The 18,626-nt window shown below is 49.1% G+C and overlaps 1 protein-coding gene across 1 annotated transcript in view; it reads left to right on the top strand.

The window, feature by feature from the left end:
• cfap43 (cilia and flagella associated protein 43) overlaps positions 1-18,626 on the top strand; it is a 28,716-nt gene that overhangs the window by 985 nt on the left and 9,105 nt on the right. The window contains exons 3-13 of the mRNA XM_052027663.1: positions 790-1,072; positions 3,562-3,768; positions 4,926-5,015; positions 5,768-5,848; positions 7,993-8,118; positions 9,346-9,465; positions 11,067-11,174; positions 11,932-12,018; positions 12,224-12,312; positions 13,439-13,637; positions 18,038-18,150. Of these exons, the coding sequence (XP_051883623.1) occupies positions 790-1,072; positions 3,562-3,768; positions 4,926-5,015; positions 5,768-5,848; positions 7,993-8,118; positions 9,346-9,465; positions 11,067-11,174; positions 11,932-12,018; positions 12,224-12,312; positions 13,439-13,637; positions 18,038-18,150 (1,503 nt within the window). The remainder of the gene's footprint in view (positions 1-789; positions 1,073-3,561; positions 3,769-4,925; positions 5,016-5,767; positions 5,849-7,992; positions 8,119-9,345; positions 9,466-11,066; positions 11,175-11,931; positions 12,019-12,223; positions 12,313-13,438; positions 13,638-18,037; positions 18,151-18,626) is intronic.

The following is an 18,626-nucleotide window of genomic DNA, read 5'->3' as shown; positions in this document are numbered from 1 at the left end:
TGCTATATCCTGGTGAGCTGACCCTGGTGCTATCCATGTGGAATTCACAGCTCTTCTCTGTGACCACATGGGTTTACCCTGGGTGCTCCAGTTTCCTCCTACATCCCAAAGTCATGCAGCTTGCTAGGTTAATTGGCTGCTGTTAATTACCCCTAAAGTAGGTAGGTGGTATGGTGGGGGGGGGGGGGGGGGGGGGGGCTGCTGTCAATAGGCATGAGTGTGGGAATAGATTACAGGAAAATGGTTGTGGAGTGGGATATATGGGATTATTCTGAGAGCCAGTATAAACATGATGGGCCAAATGACCTCCTCCAATGTCATAAGGAAATGGGAGACAAGGAAACATAGCAGGATTTGCAATCAAAAATGAGGATTTTAAGATGAGGTAGAAGAATACGAAGGGTTGCTGAGACACGATGTTCCCACAGGGGACTGTTGAAGACCAATCAATGCATATGATACAGAGTGGGTTAAACATATTGAACAGCACAGGGAAAGCGTAGCTGAAAGACACTGTGCTCTGATTGGGGTCTTGTAGGTAATACTTGGAAAACGCTGCAGTCCTGTGACAGCTGAGCTGAGACATTTCTAATGGGCACTGTCAAAGTCACTGCAGCTAATGTGGCATGGCACTAACTAATCAAGTGCAGGGCCATGTATCCTGCATTAATATCATAACACTCTCAGAAGAGAGAGCAGAAGCTTGTCAATAGTCTGGGCACTGCTGCCTTCTCATCAGTGGAGAACTATGGTGAGAAGAGAGGATGAGATGAGTCTCTTGTTGCTTAGAGTCAGGAACAGACAAAACCACAAACAGCCTGAGGGTCCGTGCGGTAGTAACGGGGCTCTATCCTCATTCTACTTGAAGGCTCGAAAAGACATTGTGGAGACGCCACGGAAGAAGGAGGAGAAAGAAGAGGAGGAGACAGAGGAAGAAGACTCAAGGGAGGAAGAGAACACGGCCCTGAAGGGCAGCCTGACATCCCAGTCCGGTGTGCTGAACCCATACCTGCACAAACAGTTAGAGCTGCACACGAAGGATGAGAAGATTAATCAGATCATCCTCTTGCAGGTGAGCAAAGCAAGTAGAACAGATCCAGTGCAAACCCATTGTCCTTCTGTTGCACACTGCTTCAGGCTGGTTTATCCACTGATGTGAGCCATTGATGTTCCGAGAATCCACATGGAACGCAGCAGGATTAGAGCAGACTGCATTCCACATCATCTTGGAACAAGACCATGATGGGCCAAGTTGTCACTGTGTCTTGTTTTCTGCTGCTCAGATCACAGTTTGGTCTTTGTAACAGTTTCTCTGTCATGGGAAGACATTTTCTATCCATTTACCAGGCATCACTGGCAAGGCCAGTGTTTGCTGCCCATCAATTGTCCTCGAGGAGGTGAGGGTGAGCCACCTTCTGGAAACACTGCAGGAGCTCCCACAGTGCTGTTGGGGAGGGAGTCCCAGTGGCAATGAAGGACCAGCGATATATTTCCCACATAGGATGGTGTGCTGCTTTGGAGGAGAAGCTGGTGTTCTCTACACCTGCTGCCCTTGTTCTCCTCGGTGGCAGAGATGGTGGGTTTGGGAGATTCTCTCGGAGTAACCAAGCTGAGTAACACTGACAGAGACTTACACAAAACTCCCACAGGTGGAGTCTACATCACCACTGTTGACACCGTTTCTCCCCCTTCACCCCCCACTGCAGGCCTGTCCTCTGGTGACGGTGACTCTGCTTCCCTCTGGTTTCACCCATTGCAAATCCTGCTGAGTGTGGTCACTGCTCACAGAGGTGCCTCTAGCATTTAGCACGGGAATACATTAGTGCAGCAATTACCGAAGGAGTTATCCCCACACCCTGGCCCCTCTCCCACTCTGCAGCCTGGGATACAGTGGCTAACGCGAGGCTAGTGTGTCTATGTGGGATAGCAGCACCCAAAAGGAACCAGAAGTATCTGTGATGAGCTTTACAGATGCTCCGGTCACCCTGTTTGAACCTTGACCTCATTGCCATCAACTTTGGCAGACTTGAGGCTCATGTTAGTGTACAGATTTAGACAGAATGTGTGTAGAAAGCAGAGGTCTGCTGGGTGTGTGTCAGACACTGAGCTGAGCTGAGGTTAGATAAAGCAGGAACCACCACCTACAGTGAACCTAGGCACCAACCCTTTCCAACACCCACAGTTCTGCAGTTGTCCTGTGTGCCTGGTCCCCTCCAAAATACTGCAGCACTCCGATGAGGATGGGTTAGTAAGTTTGCAGATGACATGAAGGTTGGTGGTGTTGTGGATAGTGTAGAAGGTTGCTGTAGATTACAACAGGACAATGATAGGATGCAGAGCTGGGCTGAGAAGCGGCAGATGGAGTTCAACCCGGAAAAGTGTTAAGTGATACACTTTGGAAGATCGAATTTGAAGGCAGAATACAAGGTTAATGGCAGGACTCTTAGCAGTGTGGAGGAACAGAGGGATCTTGGGGTCTATGTCCATAGATCCCTCAGGAGTCAAGTGTTCTGGTCGCCTCACTATAGGAAGGATGTGGAAGCTTTAGAGAGGGTGCAGAGGAGATTTACCAGGATGCTGCCTGGATTGGAGAGCACGATTAGAGAGAACCTATCCTCATGTTGAGTGAGCTAGGGCTTTTCTCTTTGGAGAGAAGGAGGATGAGAGGTGACCTGGTAGAGGTGCACAAGATGATAAGAGTCATAGATCGAGTGGACAGTCAGAGACTTTTTCGCAGGGTGAAAATGGCTAACACGAGGGAGAATAATTTTAAGGTGATTGGACGAAGGTATAAGGGGGATGTTAGAAGTAAATTTTTTACACAGAGAGTGGTGGGTGCGTGGAACACACTGCTGTCAGAGGTGGTGGAGGCAGATACACTGGGGACATATAAGAGACTCTTAGATAGCTACATGAATGATAGAGAAATGGGGGGCTATGTGGGAGGGAAGGGTTAGATAGATTGTAGAGCAGGATAAAATGTCGGCACAACATTGTGGGCCGAAGGGCCTGTGCTGTGCTGTAGTGTTCTATGCTCACTCAGTCCTTGAGTCCTGCAGAGCCAGCAGTAAATACAACGCAAGTTCCCTGTTCAAACGTTGTCAACAGATTGTCATCTCTGGTCCTCTGGCTTCCATGTGACTCCAGCAATGTAATTAATTCTTAACGCCTTAATTCTCAACTACCCTGGCAGGTCTCCCAGTCATGGGCCACAGGGTGGGCACCAAGCACCGTCACTGTCCACACTCTGAGTGAATGAAAGAACTCCACACCCAGGCTGAGCTGGGAGTGAGCAGTGCCTCCTCTGCAGGAGTGCCTCATGCAGTAAGCTGCACAGCTCCAGCAGGCTTGGCCTGAATCAAGGGACCTTGAGATTAAATAGCAGCTGCGGAAAAAGCTGTGTCCCCGGTTCCTGGCTCCCACACCACGTTCCCTCCACGGGTCCAAGCTTCACCCTGTGCCAGTGTGGTGGGCTGAGAAATTACTGGCCTCACTGTGTCTACAACAAACCTCGATTACTGATCACTCCTGAAGTTTCATCACTACATCCTGTGATTCAAGGACGTGATTTACAACATCAAGATCGAGTTCAACAAGGAGTTTGATGCAACCTATAAGCAAAAGGAGGTGGAGATCTCCCGAGTGAACGACAGAAACGTGCGTATCAAGGAGGTCATGATGCAGCTGGATATGAATGAGGATATCTGGGTGCCCACGATGAGCAACAATGAGAAGCCAGAGCGAGATTTTGTGGTGCAGGACTTGGAGGTAACTGTGAGACGGTCGGGCATTTCTCTGCTCCCTCCACTCTGCACCACATGTGTGGCTGGTGTGGGGAGCTCGCTGTGGCCTGAGCCGACAGCGGAACCAGCATCCACTGACCCTTCCCCTGCACACTGACCCTTTCGCCCGTACACTGTTCCTTCACAGACGTTGCCTAACTCTTCCCCCAGAGTGACCCCTCCCCTGAACACCCAGCCTTTGTACACACTGCTCCTGCCTCGTACACTGCTCCTGCACACCCTGCCCTTTTCACCCATATGCAGACTCTTCCTCTGCACACAGTCTCTGTCCTACGTTCTTCATATGGAGAGAAACCATTTTCCCCAGAGTGGGGAATTCAGAACAAGGATCAGTCCACTCGGGCAATGTCAGGGGCATTCACCCATAGAGGGGGAGAGGAACTAGGTAAACCTCCTCCACAGAAAGCTGTGATTGGGGGTCCACTGATGATTTCACATCCAGGATTACTGGATTTAGTTGTGGATCTAATCTGATGCTATGTGCCTGTGATGCTGCTGTAAATAAATTGTTCATTGCACCTGTGCATCCATGCAGCTGTGCATGAGATAATAAACCGACTTTGACTTTGGGATTAAGGGCTATGGATCCAAGGTGAAAGGTGATGTTGATGCACAGATCACCTGTGATCTCAGTAGGTGCCAAATGGATTGGCAGAGCTGAATAGTCTCGTCTTCCTCTGTTCCTGGCAGTGCTGCCTTCCTTGGGCTGCTTGTCTCTCCACAGACCATGTCCTGCTTCTCCTGCAGTTTCAGTGAGTTGTCATCGCTGTAGCTGTCTGCGACGCTGTAGGTCAAGAAGTGGCAGTGTTGGTCTGTCTGCTCACCGAACTGGTGAAGGTTTGAAGCAGATCCAACAATCTAATACACAAAAAGTAAAAATTGCTAGAGATAGAACTGGTCAGGCAGCATCCGTGAAGACCAAAATATAGTAATACATCGATCTGAAACATTAACTATCAGACCATTCTGATGAAGGCTCATGGAACTGAGACATTAACTCTGATACTCTCTCCGCAGATGCTGCCTGACTGGCTGAGAATTTCTAACATTTACTGTTTTTATTTCAGATTTCCAGTGTCCACAGTTTTGTGCTTTACCTTATTTTTATCTCTTTGGCTTCAGATCACAGCTGAAAGGTTCCTCACACCGGAACAGAAGCAGAAGCTTGAGGAGGAGTACAGGGCAGAGCAGTTGCGAATATTGGCTGCCAAGGTACCTCATTGCTGAACTCCACTGCTCGAAATTATAGACAGGATTCCCACCCCCATCAATGCCCACTGTAAAGCAAACCCTGGTCTCTCCTCTGCTGTTTATTCCACACATATAGAAGCGCGCGCGCGCGCACACACACACACACACACACACACACACACACACACACACACACACACACACACACACACACACACACACACACACACACACACACACACACACACACACACACACACACACACACACACAGTATCAGGCAGGAGTCGATCATTCTTTTACCCACTCTGTATTGTACAGGTACAGGGGCTGGCAGCATGCACACACACACACTGACACTGAGACAAATATACACGGACCCTGCAGGTGCCAACAGTGAATCACAGGCACTGGGTGTAGAGGAGCTGTTGCTGAAACACAGATCAGCTGATACCCTTAATGGGAATGGAAAGTGGCCAGTTAAAGATTAAACAGATTATGGTTCTGGGTGTGTACAGCTCAGAACTTTGAGGTATCCTGAAACATTAGCACTCCTCTTGCTGCCTGTTGTGATTGCATCCGCCTGTCTGGATGCAATCTATCCCAGGATTGAGTTGGCACAGTCGGGGTTAATAGTATTCTAACCTGGGTATGCTGTCAGCTCCCAAGTTTTCAGATGAAGAACTATGCATTGGAAGGAGATTCTTGCCCGTATTACTGAATGTTCCCTGCTTATTCATTGTACCTCTGATCCTCCTTCACTCTTTCCCTAGGCTAACAACTGGCGTGAGCGTGCTCTGAACGACATGATGGGAGGAGTCCTTGAGGCAAAGAAATCAGACATTCTGAAACTGGTACGAATATCAGCAGTTTTCTGTCATTGTCAAACCTCCTGTGTGCACAGTTACCCAGAACTGCCAGCAATGGAACTAATGGGATAAAATGCCTACAGATAGGGTTTAAAACAAAGGGTGCAGGACAGAGGAAAGGTTACAGATTCAAAGGAAAAAGCCAAGGCTATTGATCAAAATAGCAGTGTGGAAGGAGTGAGTTCATCAGTAATGGTGTAAACAAGGTCAAACCGAGGAGATAGGGTATGAAAGCTGAAGATATAATACCTGATGTGAAGCACTCACAGCAAGTTAGACAAGTCAGTGATGTAAACACAGATAAATGGATTTAGCCCAATAGAGAAGTGGTTGCATGGCACACAACAGATTCTGCAGATGCTGAAATCTGGAGCAATACACAAAAAGTGCTGGAGGACTCAGCAGGTCAGGCAGCATCTCTGGAGGGAAATAAACAGTTGATGTTTTGGGTCGAGACCCTTCATCGGGACTGGAAAAGAAGAGGGCAGAAGTCAGACTAAGAAGGCGGGTGGAGGGGGAGGAGCACACGCAGGCAGGGGACAGGTGAGTGCAGGTGAGAGGTGAGTTCAGGTGATAGAGGTGAGTCTAGGTGAGAGGGGAATGTGGGGGTGGAGGGGGTGGAAGATGTAATGCGTGGCAATTGGTAATTAAATATTCCAAGTTAATTTACATTTAGAAAGGAGAGAGAAATGGAAAAGGAAGGTGAGAGTTACCAGCGATAAAACATGGACAGTACTGAGGGTGATTCTTGACCCAGACCGCTGGTAGAATCGGTATGGGTGCCGAGAAGAGATAACAAGGGATTAAAACACAGGCCTCTAACAGCAGCAATCAAGGAGAGAATTAGTCAAGAAGTGAAATCACATTGTAATGATGGGACACAAGTCAAACTGGCAAAACTCGTCTGGAGGTGAAGTTAATAGAAGGCGTTTGGGCCAGGTACTGGAGCAAGATGTCAGCACCAATGAGGGAAGAGAGTATTTTAGACCTTACCGTTCAATAAGGCAAGGTTAATTAGTAATCTTATAATAAGCATCCAGCAAAAAAGTAATCACAATATCAGGGTTTGATTCAGTTCAAGAGGAACATGTCAGTCTAAACGAGGCCACTGTCAGAAGCCTCTCTGAGTAGAAATTAGATTCAGATATTTGCCATAGTTTAACATGGGTAAGCATTTAATGAAATATTTCACGATTCTGAGTTCTCAGAGAAATAAAAGTTTCATGGTTTTGCTAAAGAGGGATAGGATCAGAGGGGCATCTACCCTTTGAGCTGTTCCACACAATCAATTTGGGTAAAAACTCAAACCTGTTACCCCTCCAAATCTGCACAACTCACTCACTTTTGGCCCTCCCACAGTGCAGTGCTCCCTCAGTACTGCCCCTCCCACAATGAGGCACTCCCTCAGTACCACCCTTCCCTCAGTACTGCCCCTCCCACAATGAGGCACTCCCTCAGTACTGCTCCTTAAGCAACAAAGAGACCCTTAAGACTATCTCTGTGACATACATCGATCCCTCAGTACAGTCTCTCTGAAAGCAGCAGCAGTTCTTTAACACTGCATTGGGAAGATTAGTCTGAATTATGTCCACTGGTGTGGAGTGAGCCTTAACCCCTTGACATATGTACTCCAGGGTGAGAGTGTCGCCCACCAAACCACAGTGGTGCACATCAGTTATATTAATGGCTAACAGTAAAGGTCTGGACCACTGACCCAGTGATGCGAGTCTGAACACCACCCCCACCCCTCCACAGCACCTGGAGAATTTCAATTCAAGTAATTACATCAGTCGGGAATTTAAAAACATCTCTCGTCTGTCATGAAGCTGATCATGTCCTTCAGGCTGGGGATTCTGATGTGCTTTGTCAGTCTGGCCTGTGTGTGGCTCCAGAGACACGTGTGGTCAGCTCCTCTGTTCGGTGACAGTAACTGCCAGCATTGCCAACAATATCCACGTTCCACCAGTGATAGGAGCACACTGCCCTTGTGATGGCTTTTGCTCTGCAGTGTGGGGAAATTAAAATGAACCTTGAGGGAATGCAGGAAGTTGATGAGGAGGAACTGGAGACTGGGGTCCCGTTAGATATTTTGTGGGTTGCTAGTCATCTCTTGTGCTGCTTCTTTTTAGGAACTTCCTGTCCCATATTTCATGAACTTGCCGGAATACGAATGGAACGAGGAGCAAATCAAACAGGCCAAAGAGTACACCATCAAGGAACAGGTGCTGAGTGAGGAGAAAGACAAGTACAAGAAGGTAACCGAGGCACAGGCAGAAGGGAGGGTCTGAAATAGTTGGTACCCCACCTGGTCCACCTGCCACGGAGAACAGCAAGGCTGGGACGGTACGTTAGGCAGTGTTCTAGGTGTAGAATTCATCACAGAATGTTGCCCCCCACCTTGCAACTTTAACAGCAAAAAAAAACATTCAAAGGTGCCTCACAGCAACATTACCAAATAAAACGTCACATCCGAGTTATCAGTTGTGACAGAAAGGTCAGTTCTGATGCTGGAGGAGTTTGCAGGGATGGGACGGAGGGAATTTAACATCGAGGCATTGCAAAGGAGACCAGTGTAGGGCAGCTAGCACAGGACCTCTGGGTGAACAGGACATGGTCCAAGAAGGGTGGCTTTGGATGGATCCAGTGTGTGTTTAACAAATTGGCTGGAGAAACGTTAGAATAGACAAGGGATGCCAGTGGATGACACTGTGTGTGGGCTTTCAGTATTCAGCAGGAGGGCATGTGAAAAGTTATTGCACAAAATGAGGGCCCGTGGATTGGAGGATATGGATAAAGGATTAATCAAAGGTCATACAGCAGTACTTTGGATCTCAACTGTTTAGAATCCAAGGACTGTCAGACACTCCAGTTTGTTGATGGTGCAGATCTAGTGGTAAAGGAAGCTGTAATTAGTAAAAAGAATGTAAAAGGAGGGGAGGAACCTATTGAGAATATCGGATAATATGGAGTCCAGAGAGGTGTTGAGTACAGGCCTGAGAGAGCATGGGTTGGCTCTCAGGAACACGAATTCAGAGATGGTGTGAAGGAAGTTTGGGAAGAGAGTTCAGCTGGGCCAAGGGAGTGGAGGATGGGGACAGAGGCAGATGTTCCAAATGGTATGGAATTGTATTAAGCTCCAGCCTCTCTTACTCACCCCCAATCTGACCTGATTTTTAGGGAGATGGAGCTCAACACCTCAAGAGAGGATGCATGAAAATTGATTAGATCAGGCTCTAATTCTAAATCATTGCATGCAGGCCTGTGTGTGTGTGTGTGTGTGTGCGCACGCACACATGTGTACACATGTATACAAGCAGTGCATGTGTGTGAGTAAGTTGTATGTTATGTGTGTGCTTGGGAAGCATGTGCATGTTTCCATGTAAGTGTGCATGTTTGGGCAGCGTATGAAGCATACATGATATTGGGAAGCGTGTGTGTGTTGGTCCTGGTGAAGCAGATGTGATTTCTTGGCTGTTTTACAGACGCTGGAGTCTGAACTCAGGAAACTGCAGGCTGCCATCACAGAAACAACACATGGTTTCGACGACATCATCAACAAACTCTTTGAAAAGAAAGTGAGAACGGAAATGATTATCTACCAGGTAATCCCTCAGAATCCTTTTTCTCCACCACGAGCCTCATCCACTAGCTCTGTATCCAGGACACACATTCACCCAGTAACATCACATCCAGACAGGCGACCATGTGCGTACCTAGTTATGTCAATGGCAGGTGAAGCCAAATTGACAAAATGTTGTATGTAAAAGAGTGATACAGATAGGCTGATCGAGTGAGCAAGGGTCTGGCAGATGGAGCACAATGTTGGTATATGTGAGGTCATCCACTTTGGAAGGAAAAATAGATCAGATTATTACTTAGGTGGTGAAAGATTGCAGCATGCTGTTGTGCAGAGGGACTTGGGAGGGCTTGTGCATGAATCGCAAAAGATTGGTTTGCAGGTGCAACAGGTTATCAAGAAGGCAAATGGAACGTTGGCCTTCATTGCTGGAGGGATTGAATTTAAGAGCAGGGAGGTAATGCTGCAACTGTACAGGGTACTGGTGAGGCCACACCTGGAGTACTGCGTGCAGTTCTGATCTCCTTACTTGAGGAAAGATATGCTGGCTTTGGAGGCAGTGCAGAGGAGGTTCAACAGGTTGATTCCAGAGATGAGGGGGTTCACCTATGAGGAGAGAGTGAGTCACCTGGCACTGCACTTGCTGGAATTCAGAGGAATGAGAGGGGGTCTTATAGAAACATAAAATGATGAAAGGGAGAGATAAGATAGAGGCTGGATGGTTGTTTCCACTGGTAGGCAAGACTAGAACTAGGGGACATGGCCTTAAGCTTCGGGGGAGTGGACGAAGATGAGGGGAACAGCTTCCCAGAGAGCAGTGAATCTGTGGAATTCTCTGCCCAGGCTACCTCACTAAATCCATTTAAGACAGTTAGATAGATTTTTGCGTGGTAGGGGAATTAAGGGTTATGGGGGAGAGGCAGGTAAGTGGATTTGAGTCCACGGCCAGATCAGCCATGATCTGATTGAATGGTGGAACAGGCTCAATGGGCCAGATGGCCTCCTCTTGCTCCTGTTTCTGAGGTTCTGATGTTTTTATGATAGAAGCAGAGGTAGGCCATTCAGCCCCTTGTGCCTGTTCTACCTTTCAATAAGACCATGGCTGATTGTTGACCAGCATCCCTTCCATTTGATTCATTAAATCTAAATATTGATCAATATAGGTTTGAACACACTCAACGACTGAGCCTCCAGTGCAGACAATCCCACAGATTCACCACCCTCTGGCTGAAGAAATCTCTCATCTCAGTCCGGAATGGGCAACCCTTTAATTAGCTACTCTGACCCCTGGTGCTAGACAACCCAGCAAGGGGAACATCAGCCCCAGATTTACCCTGGAAAGCCCTAGAATAGATGGAGCTTCATGCCTAACCCAATATGTCCCATCCTGTCCCTGCCCTGCCCTGATGGCGTGGTGTAGAGGGAGCTTTGTTTTGTGCCAACACTGATGTATGAGGGCCAGTAGGTTACTGTAGAGAGACAGAGGATGGAACAGGCCTTAAAGTACTGTATGTACTTGTGGAGTCGGCCCACACCTGCTGTGTCGGAGGTGAGCCCACCCAAGCCCCGCCTCGCAGGCGTGGAAGGGATTGGTGTGTTAGTGACTAACTGGCACCTCACCTACAGGAAGAGCTGAAGATCTGCAACCTGGTGTTCTCGCTGCAAATAGAGGAAGAGTTACAGAACCGGAACGCTGAACTACACTACCTGCTGGCCAAGCAGAAGGATTCAGTGGTATGATAGCAATAGACTCGAGTCCCAGATATGCCCTTGTCCCACTCGCACGGGACAGCTGGTCCCATCCATTGCCCAATGTTCCAGTGCTAATTCAGGCTCACTTCATTTGCTGCCATCACAATACAGATCCAGTCTCTCTCCATTAACGTACATCTATTTCAACCCCATTACAAGCCACTGCCCACCAGTATCATTCACTGCCACTGGACACACATCCTGTTTGATCCACACTCAGTCTGTGGCGATGGCCTCACTGAGCATCCCGTGTTGTGCTCGCTCCCCCACACATGCTGTTGGTCTGACCAGGGGCAGCAGAGTGTTTTGCATCTTATCTCAGACTTAACTCCCTACAGGCTGAGTTTCTGTGTATTAAATAGTGACATTTAACTGCCTAACACCGTCTACATGGCAAGTTTAATCTCCACAAGAGCACCATCATCTTTTCCCCATCCTGTTTCATTCATGTACACAAGCCTCCACTCCCTTCTTCCTAAACTCTTTACTCAGCTGGTTTGTGACTCTCCTGGGCTGTCCCACCATCTCCTGCAGGCTCCCCCCCACCCCCACCCCCACCCCGACTCAGGGTGAATTCACAAGCTCCCCCGCAGCAAGAGACCTTGGCCTAGGACACTGGGCCATTGTCCGGATCAGTCTTCAGTGGGACTGATCCAGGAGTGGGTGAGGACGGAATACTGCAGCCTGCCAAGTAATGACCTGTCGCAGAAGTAACTCTCTTCCCTCCTCTCACCGTCAGGGTGTGAAGGCCCAGTGTGTGCAGGACACCCGGCTGATGGTCGAGCAGTTCCAAGAGGCCTACAATGACCTGGTGGCTGAAGACAGGGTAAAGCACAGAGGGTCACGGCTTGGGACCTGGGTGGGGTACACTGTACCGGAATCGGGGCAGGGGGTACGCGGTACCGGGATCGGGGTGGATGGTGATGAGGTCCGGCCTCTCCCCCAACTCCCCTCTCTCCCTTCCCCAAATCCAGCCTGTCCCTCACTTCCCACAGCCTCTAACACAATGTGTTCCATCTGCTTCCCTTCAGCTCCTGGACCGTGGGTTTCGGAAGGAATTTTTTGATGTCAACGCTGCACTGGTCGACCAGCTCTACAAATTGTACAAGCGCAGACCCAAGTGAGTACACGGCAGCACCGGACCGCCGAGCAGCAACAGCAGTACTCCACCGTCTGCCAGTGAATGGCAGCACCAGCGACTGTACCTCACTCACAGCCGGGTGTAACACCCTGCGCCAACACCCAGCACCGTGCTAACACACGGACGCTGCACTGCACCCCACACTGACCGCTGCACCACCCTCACACCGACCGCTGCACCACCCTCACACCGACCGCTGCACCGCATCCCCACACCGACCGCTGCACCGCATCCCCACACCGACCGCTGCACCACATCCCCACACCGACCGCTGCACCACCCCCACACCGACCGCTGCACCACCCCCACGCCGACCGCTGCACCGTACCCCCACGCCGACCGCTGCACCACCCCCCCGCCGACCGCTGCACCGCACCCCCCCGCCGACCGCTGCACCGCACCCCCCCCGCCGACCGCTGCACCACACCCCCACACCGACCGCTGCACCACCCCCACACCGACCGCTGCACCACCCCCCCGCCGACCGCTGCACCACCCCCACACTGACACACTCGATGGTGATGTCTTCGACACGACGTTTTTGAATCTAAAAGCTGGAACAGGCAGCCAAGTGAAGCCTGTCCCAGTGGAACAGCCCTCTTCCCCAGTACTGACACCAATGCCCCATGAATGGAAATCATTTCTCCCACACCAACCATTGATCCACTCATTCCTTACTCCCTGCCCTGACTGACCCTGACAGTTTGCAGTGGCTCAGATACCAACTGAAACCAAGCAGCTGTCTCCACTCCCTGCAACGTTCGTTCCTGCTCTGGCCACACACTCCAGACTCAGATGCAGCAGCCTGCTGCGTCCTGGGCTCCACGTATGTGTGGTCCAACTCTCCGTGTGTGGGCCCTGGGCTCCACGTATGTGTGGGTCCAACTCTCCGTGTGTGGGCCCTGGGCTCCACGTATGTGTGGGTCCAACTCTCCGTGTGTGGGCCCTGGGCTCCACGTATGTGTGGGTCCAACTCTCCGTGTGTGGGCCCTGGGCTCCACGTGTGCGAGTGTTGTTCTCTGTGTCAGACTAGGGCTGTGGAGAGGGGCGCTTGTTTGCATCTCTGAGCCAGGGACCTATTGTGCACTTGTCTTGCTGTGGGTAGGGTGCAAATGAAGAGAGCCCAGGTGGCGACAGCCAACCCTTTTGGTGACCGGTCTGAGTTGGCCAGTGAAGGATACGCCCATCTGCTGGCTGCCATGGACGATTTAGATTCAATTCGCTTCAAGCCTGAGCCCCTGGACTACACGGTGTGGGAGCGCTTCTGTGCCATCAGACGGATGAAGATAGAGAGCGAACATCAGGTGAGGGTTTGTCTGTCATCAGAAGTAGGCCATTGTCCCCTGCAATATCTCCCTGAACAACAGAATCTATTGACCTGTGTCTTGCATACAGTGACTGAACCCCCAGCTCCTGACTGGAGAACTCCAAAGATTCAGCACCTCTGGGTCCTGACTGACCAAGCCCTTACTCTGAGACCATGACCTCTGGTTGTAGACAACACAGCCAAGGGAAACAACCTCCCTGCACTCACCCTGTCAGTCCAGTCAGAATTTCATATATTTTGTAAGATCACATCTCGTTCTTCTAAACTCTCAAGTAGCTCCAGTCTCCAGTCTCACACAACAAACCCACCATCCCAGGAATAAACTCTAGTGAACCCTTATTGTATTCCCTCTGTATCAAGTAGGGAGGGAGACCAGATCTGTACATGATGCCCTCAATAAGCCATTTAACAAGCTTCCGCATATTAGGCTGATCCAGAAAGTTAAGGCACACGGTGGTGTAGTGGTTAGCATAACGCTATTACAGCGCCAGAGACCCGGGTTCAATTCCGGCCGCTGTCTGTAAGGAGTTCATACGTTCTCCCCGTGTCTGTGTGGGTTTCCTCTGGGTGCTCCGGTTTCCTCCCACATTCCAAAGACGTACAGGTTAGGAAGTTGAGGGCATGCTATGTTGGTGAAGCGTGGTGACACTTGCAGGCTGCCCCCAGAACACACTACGCAAACGATGCGTTTCACTGTGTGTTTCAATGTCCGTGTGACTAATAAAGATACCTTATCTTATTTAAAATTGGATAGGAGGCTTGTGGTTAAAGGATTCTTTTCTGATTGGAAGGCTGTGACCAGTGGTATACCACCAGGATTCGTGCTGGGACCCTTTATGTGATATAGATTGACAACTTGGATTGAGTGTCGGAGAAATGATTACTAAGTTTGTTGATGTTATGGAAGTTTGGTGTAGCGGATAGCAAGGAAGGTTGTCTGAGGCTACAGCAGGAATACAGACCAGACAGGAATTTATAAACTGGGCAGAGTTTCAGCAGACAGGATTTAATCCCAGAAAGTGAGAGGTGATGCATTTTGGGAGGTGAAACAGGGTAGGAAATAAGCAGTTAATGGCAGGGCACTAAGGAATGTTGATGAACTGAGGGAGCTTGGGCCTCAAGTCCTTGGTCCCCTGAAAGCAGCAACAGTTAGCCAGGTTTGTGAAGAAGGCACATGGCATGCTAGCCTTCTTAGATCGGGGCACAGAATATGAGTTGGGACGTTATGTTGCAACTTTACAAAACACTGGTCAGACCGCACTTGGAGCACGGTGTGTGGTTCTGGTCACCACACTGTAGGAAGGATGTGACTGCGCTGGAGAGAGTGCAGAGGAGATGACAGGATGTCGTGTGGATTGGAGGACGTTAGTTCTGGGCAGAGATTGGACAGGCTGGGCTGGTTTACCCTGAAGGAGGCTGAGGCGTGACTTGATAGAAGTGTATAAGACTATAGGAGGCATAGATAGGGGAGGCGGTGAGGATCTTTTTACGCATGGTAGGGGTATCAAAAACAAGAGGGCATGGTTTTAAGGTGAGAAGAAGGAGCTTAAAAGGAGATTTGTGGGGAAAGTTTTTTTTAAACTGGTGTGGTTGATATCTGGAGCCTGCTGTCAGAGGAAGTGGAGGAGTCAGATACATTCAGTACGTTTAAGAGACATTTAGGAAGGCACTTATAAAGGTGAGGCCCGGGAGGGCACGGAACTAATGCAGGCAAATGAGATTTATGTTAATGGAGAGAGAGGTCAGCATGGACGCAGTGGGCCAAAGGGCCTGTTTCTGTGCTGTACGACCGACTCTCTGGCTGTGTGATATTCCAGATGTGGTGACACCGGGGCTTAAATACAGCGCATTCAAGACAAGTAGGTTTTCTGTACCACTGGATATTATTTCCAGTTATATTCCAACAAAGTTTAAATTCACCTTTTTTTAAAATTTACAGAGTATGATAATAGATTTCCCAGTTAATCCAGTAAGTTTAAAGAGCGTGCAGGAAACAGGGCTGTGGTTGGTTTGGAGACCGTGGGATCTGGAGACTCAGAGTTGAAAGTGAGTGTAGCAGACATCAGCTAGTGATCCATGTGCTGAACCGTCATTCTGAATAGCTGGATAGCAGATTATTGGAGTTTTACAGTAACTGGAGCTAGGCATCTCTACTCTTGTATCCAAGTCCTCTTGCAATAAAGACCAATGTTCTGTTTACCTTTCTAATTGCCGTTCCTGTATGTAAACTTTCAGTGATTCAGTCCCACTTTTGTCCCTCAACATTTAAAACAATACTCTGCTTTTCTAATTTTTTACCCAAGTGTTTGATCTGACATTTTCCAGGGCTGGAGCTCCCTCGTGCCAGATATACTGCATGCTCTCAGGAAGAGCTCCAATCCAGGCCAGCGGCTCCCCAAGTTCCCAGCTGAGTGTCAGCAGCACACTCCCCACAAAGCAGTCAGGGAAACGCCCCAGTGCCAGTAGGAGAGTAGATATCACTGGCATTCCAACGGGCTCATTCGTAACCAGAACTGCTTCACACACAACCACCTGCAGGATGTTTTTGCAGGTTCACCTGTACATTCACATCAAAGGGACTAAATTATCAGATGGGGCTCCATAAACTGTTAAATGTGGAAAATTACAGGGTGATGTAATTACATCCAAAGGATTTAATAGGCTCAATAGGAAGGAATGCTTTAATCGGAAGGAATGATATCCTCCGTTTGGAACAAGGAGGAAGACAAGTAACATCACAGCTTCGTATTTGAAGGTGATGTCAGAAATCTTCCTTTTTTTACAAAACGTTTATTCGCTAAAAGCTCTACAATAAACAACCAATATCAAATACTGTACATCTAATACAGAAAGAAACAACTAAGCAAACTAATACCCGCAAAACACACGCAACACTACACCCGCTACCGCAACACACAACTCTTCAGATCAGAATCACATTGGAACCGTCTACGTCACACGCGATCCCAAGGGGCCCACCGAGCGCGGAACTCAGACAGGGTGCCCGCGGAGACAGTGTGCTCCCGTTCCAAAAGAAATCTTCCTTACTCAGTGTGACACACGAGGCTATTCGGCCCATCGGATCCTTGCTGACTCTCAGCAGGACAATCCCATCAGTCCCATTCCCCCTCTCCTTGTATCCTGAAGCCAGCAACTTATTCTCTCCAGAGCCGGAACTCTCTATTGTCAAGGGTTGATTGAATTCCAGATGCAGGTTTTAAGGACAATAAGGCCAGTGTAAATAAGATATGATTTCTTTATTAGTCACATGTACATCGAAACACACAGTGAAATGCATCTTTTGCGTCGAGTGTTCTGGGGGCAGCCCGCAAGTGTCGCCACGCTTCCGGCACCAACATAGCACGCCCACAACTTACTAACCCGTAGGTCTTTGGAATGTGGGAGGAAACCGGAGCATCTGGAGGAAACCCACGCAGACACGGGGAGAACGTACAAACTCCCTACAGACAGCAGCCGGATTTGAACCCGGGTCACTGGCGCTGTAATAGCGTTACGCTAACAACTATACTACCGCAATTCAGCACAAATAGATGGAGTTAAGATTCAAATTGGCCACCATCCAATACACAAGTACCCATACTTTTCATTAACTCACCAACGAGTTATGGCATTTAATGTCTAAATGGCATTTATTCAAATTTCTTTATTAAATTGTAAAACCACCTGTTTTCTGTGTAACTGCCCCAGTAAAGTGTGGCATTGTTTCATTCTGCTTGCCATTAAAATGTTTGTCTCCCCGCCAGCTCCCACACATTCTGCCGTACATCTTCTGCTCTCCTCTCCATCTCCCCCCATGCTCTGCCAAAGGTAAACACTGATTTATAATTCTATCACTGGAGTAGCCACTGGATAGTTTATCTACCACCTGGTGTGCACGTAACAACATGGGACCTCCGATCTCACAGAACGTTGGGATGGGCTGGTTGTTTCCCCCCGACCCTGGCGGCACCATTTACTGATTTGCTGGCGCTTGTATTTGCTGACTGATGCACATGATCTCATCTTCCTGTCCACCACTCCAGTACATCTGTCAATGCTGAGGCCAGCAGTCGAGAATGGAAGACACGCACCAGGCACATCAGATTCACAACAGCAATGGCGTGACAGTTGTCCTGTGCTGCTAGTGCCTCGGGATCCAGTCAGTAACCCTACCCCTCCCACTGACACTGCTCCCTGACTTGCAGCACTGCCTGGTCCCACTGGACTGAAGCCACAGCATTGGCAGCTGCTGCTGGAACCAGATTCGTGCTGCTCTTTCACAAGCCCAAGCCCTTGTTTATTTGCTCCTGGTTACCTGCTATTTCCATGTAGACCTGGTCAGTCCATCGGTATTTGTTCTCTCTGCTCCCTTCTCAGGTGAAGCTGAAGGCTGTGACCCTGGCTGAGATGCAGACTTTCTTGCAGAAGAGGATTGACGAGGATGAGCACTGCAACCAGATGATCAGCAATTACATACAAGCCATCAACAAGTCAGTGTCACCACACTCCACTCCAGAGAAAGAGTGATCATGAACACTGCCTGTGGTGGGAAGGGGGCAGGGCGAGGGTCAACACTTAGTCATGGTCATACACACAGAAACAGGCCCTTCTGCCCACCAAGTCCATGCTGACCTTTTTGCCCATCTACACTAACCTATTTGCTTGCATTAGGACCGTGTCCTTCTCTGCCCTGCCTGTCTAGACATTTGTCTATATGCCAAACACAGTGAATGTATCCGATTCCTCCACCACCACCTCTGGCAGCAGTTCCAGATATCAGCCTCTCTGTGTGTAGAGACTTTCCACTCAGATCCCCTTTATAACTGCTCCCTCTCTCCTTCTAGGGGGACTGAGTTCAAGAGCCGCGAGGTGACATTGCAGCTCTACAGAACTCTGGTCAGACCACACGGAGTATTGTGTTCAGTTCTGGTCGCTTCATTATAGGAAGACTGTGGAAGCTTTAGAG

Source organism: Pristis pectinata, chromosome 12 (assembly GCF_009764475.1).
Source record: "Pristis pectinata isolate sPriPec2 chromosome 12, sPriPec2.1.pri, whole genome shotgun sequence".
Taxonomy (NCBI): domain Eukaryota; kingdom Metazoa; phylum Chordata; class Chondrichthyes; order Rhinopristiformes; family Pristidae; genus Pristis; species Pristis pectinata.
The sequence above is the reverse complement of the archived record's forward strand: the minus strand, read 5'-3'. Positions and strand labels throughout refer to the sequence as shown.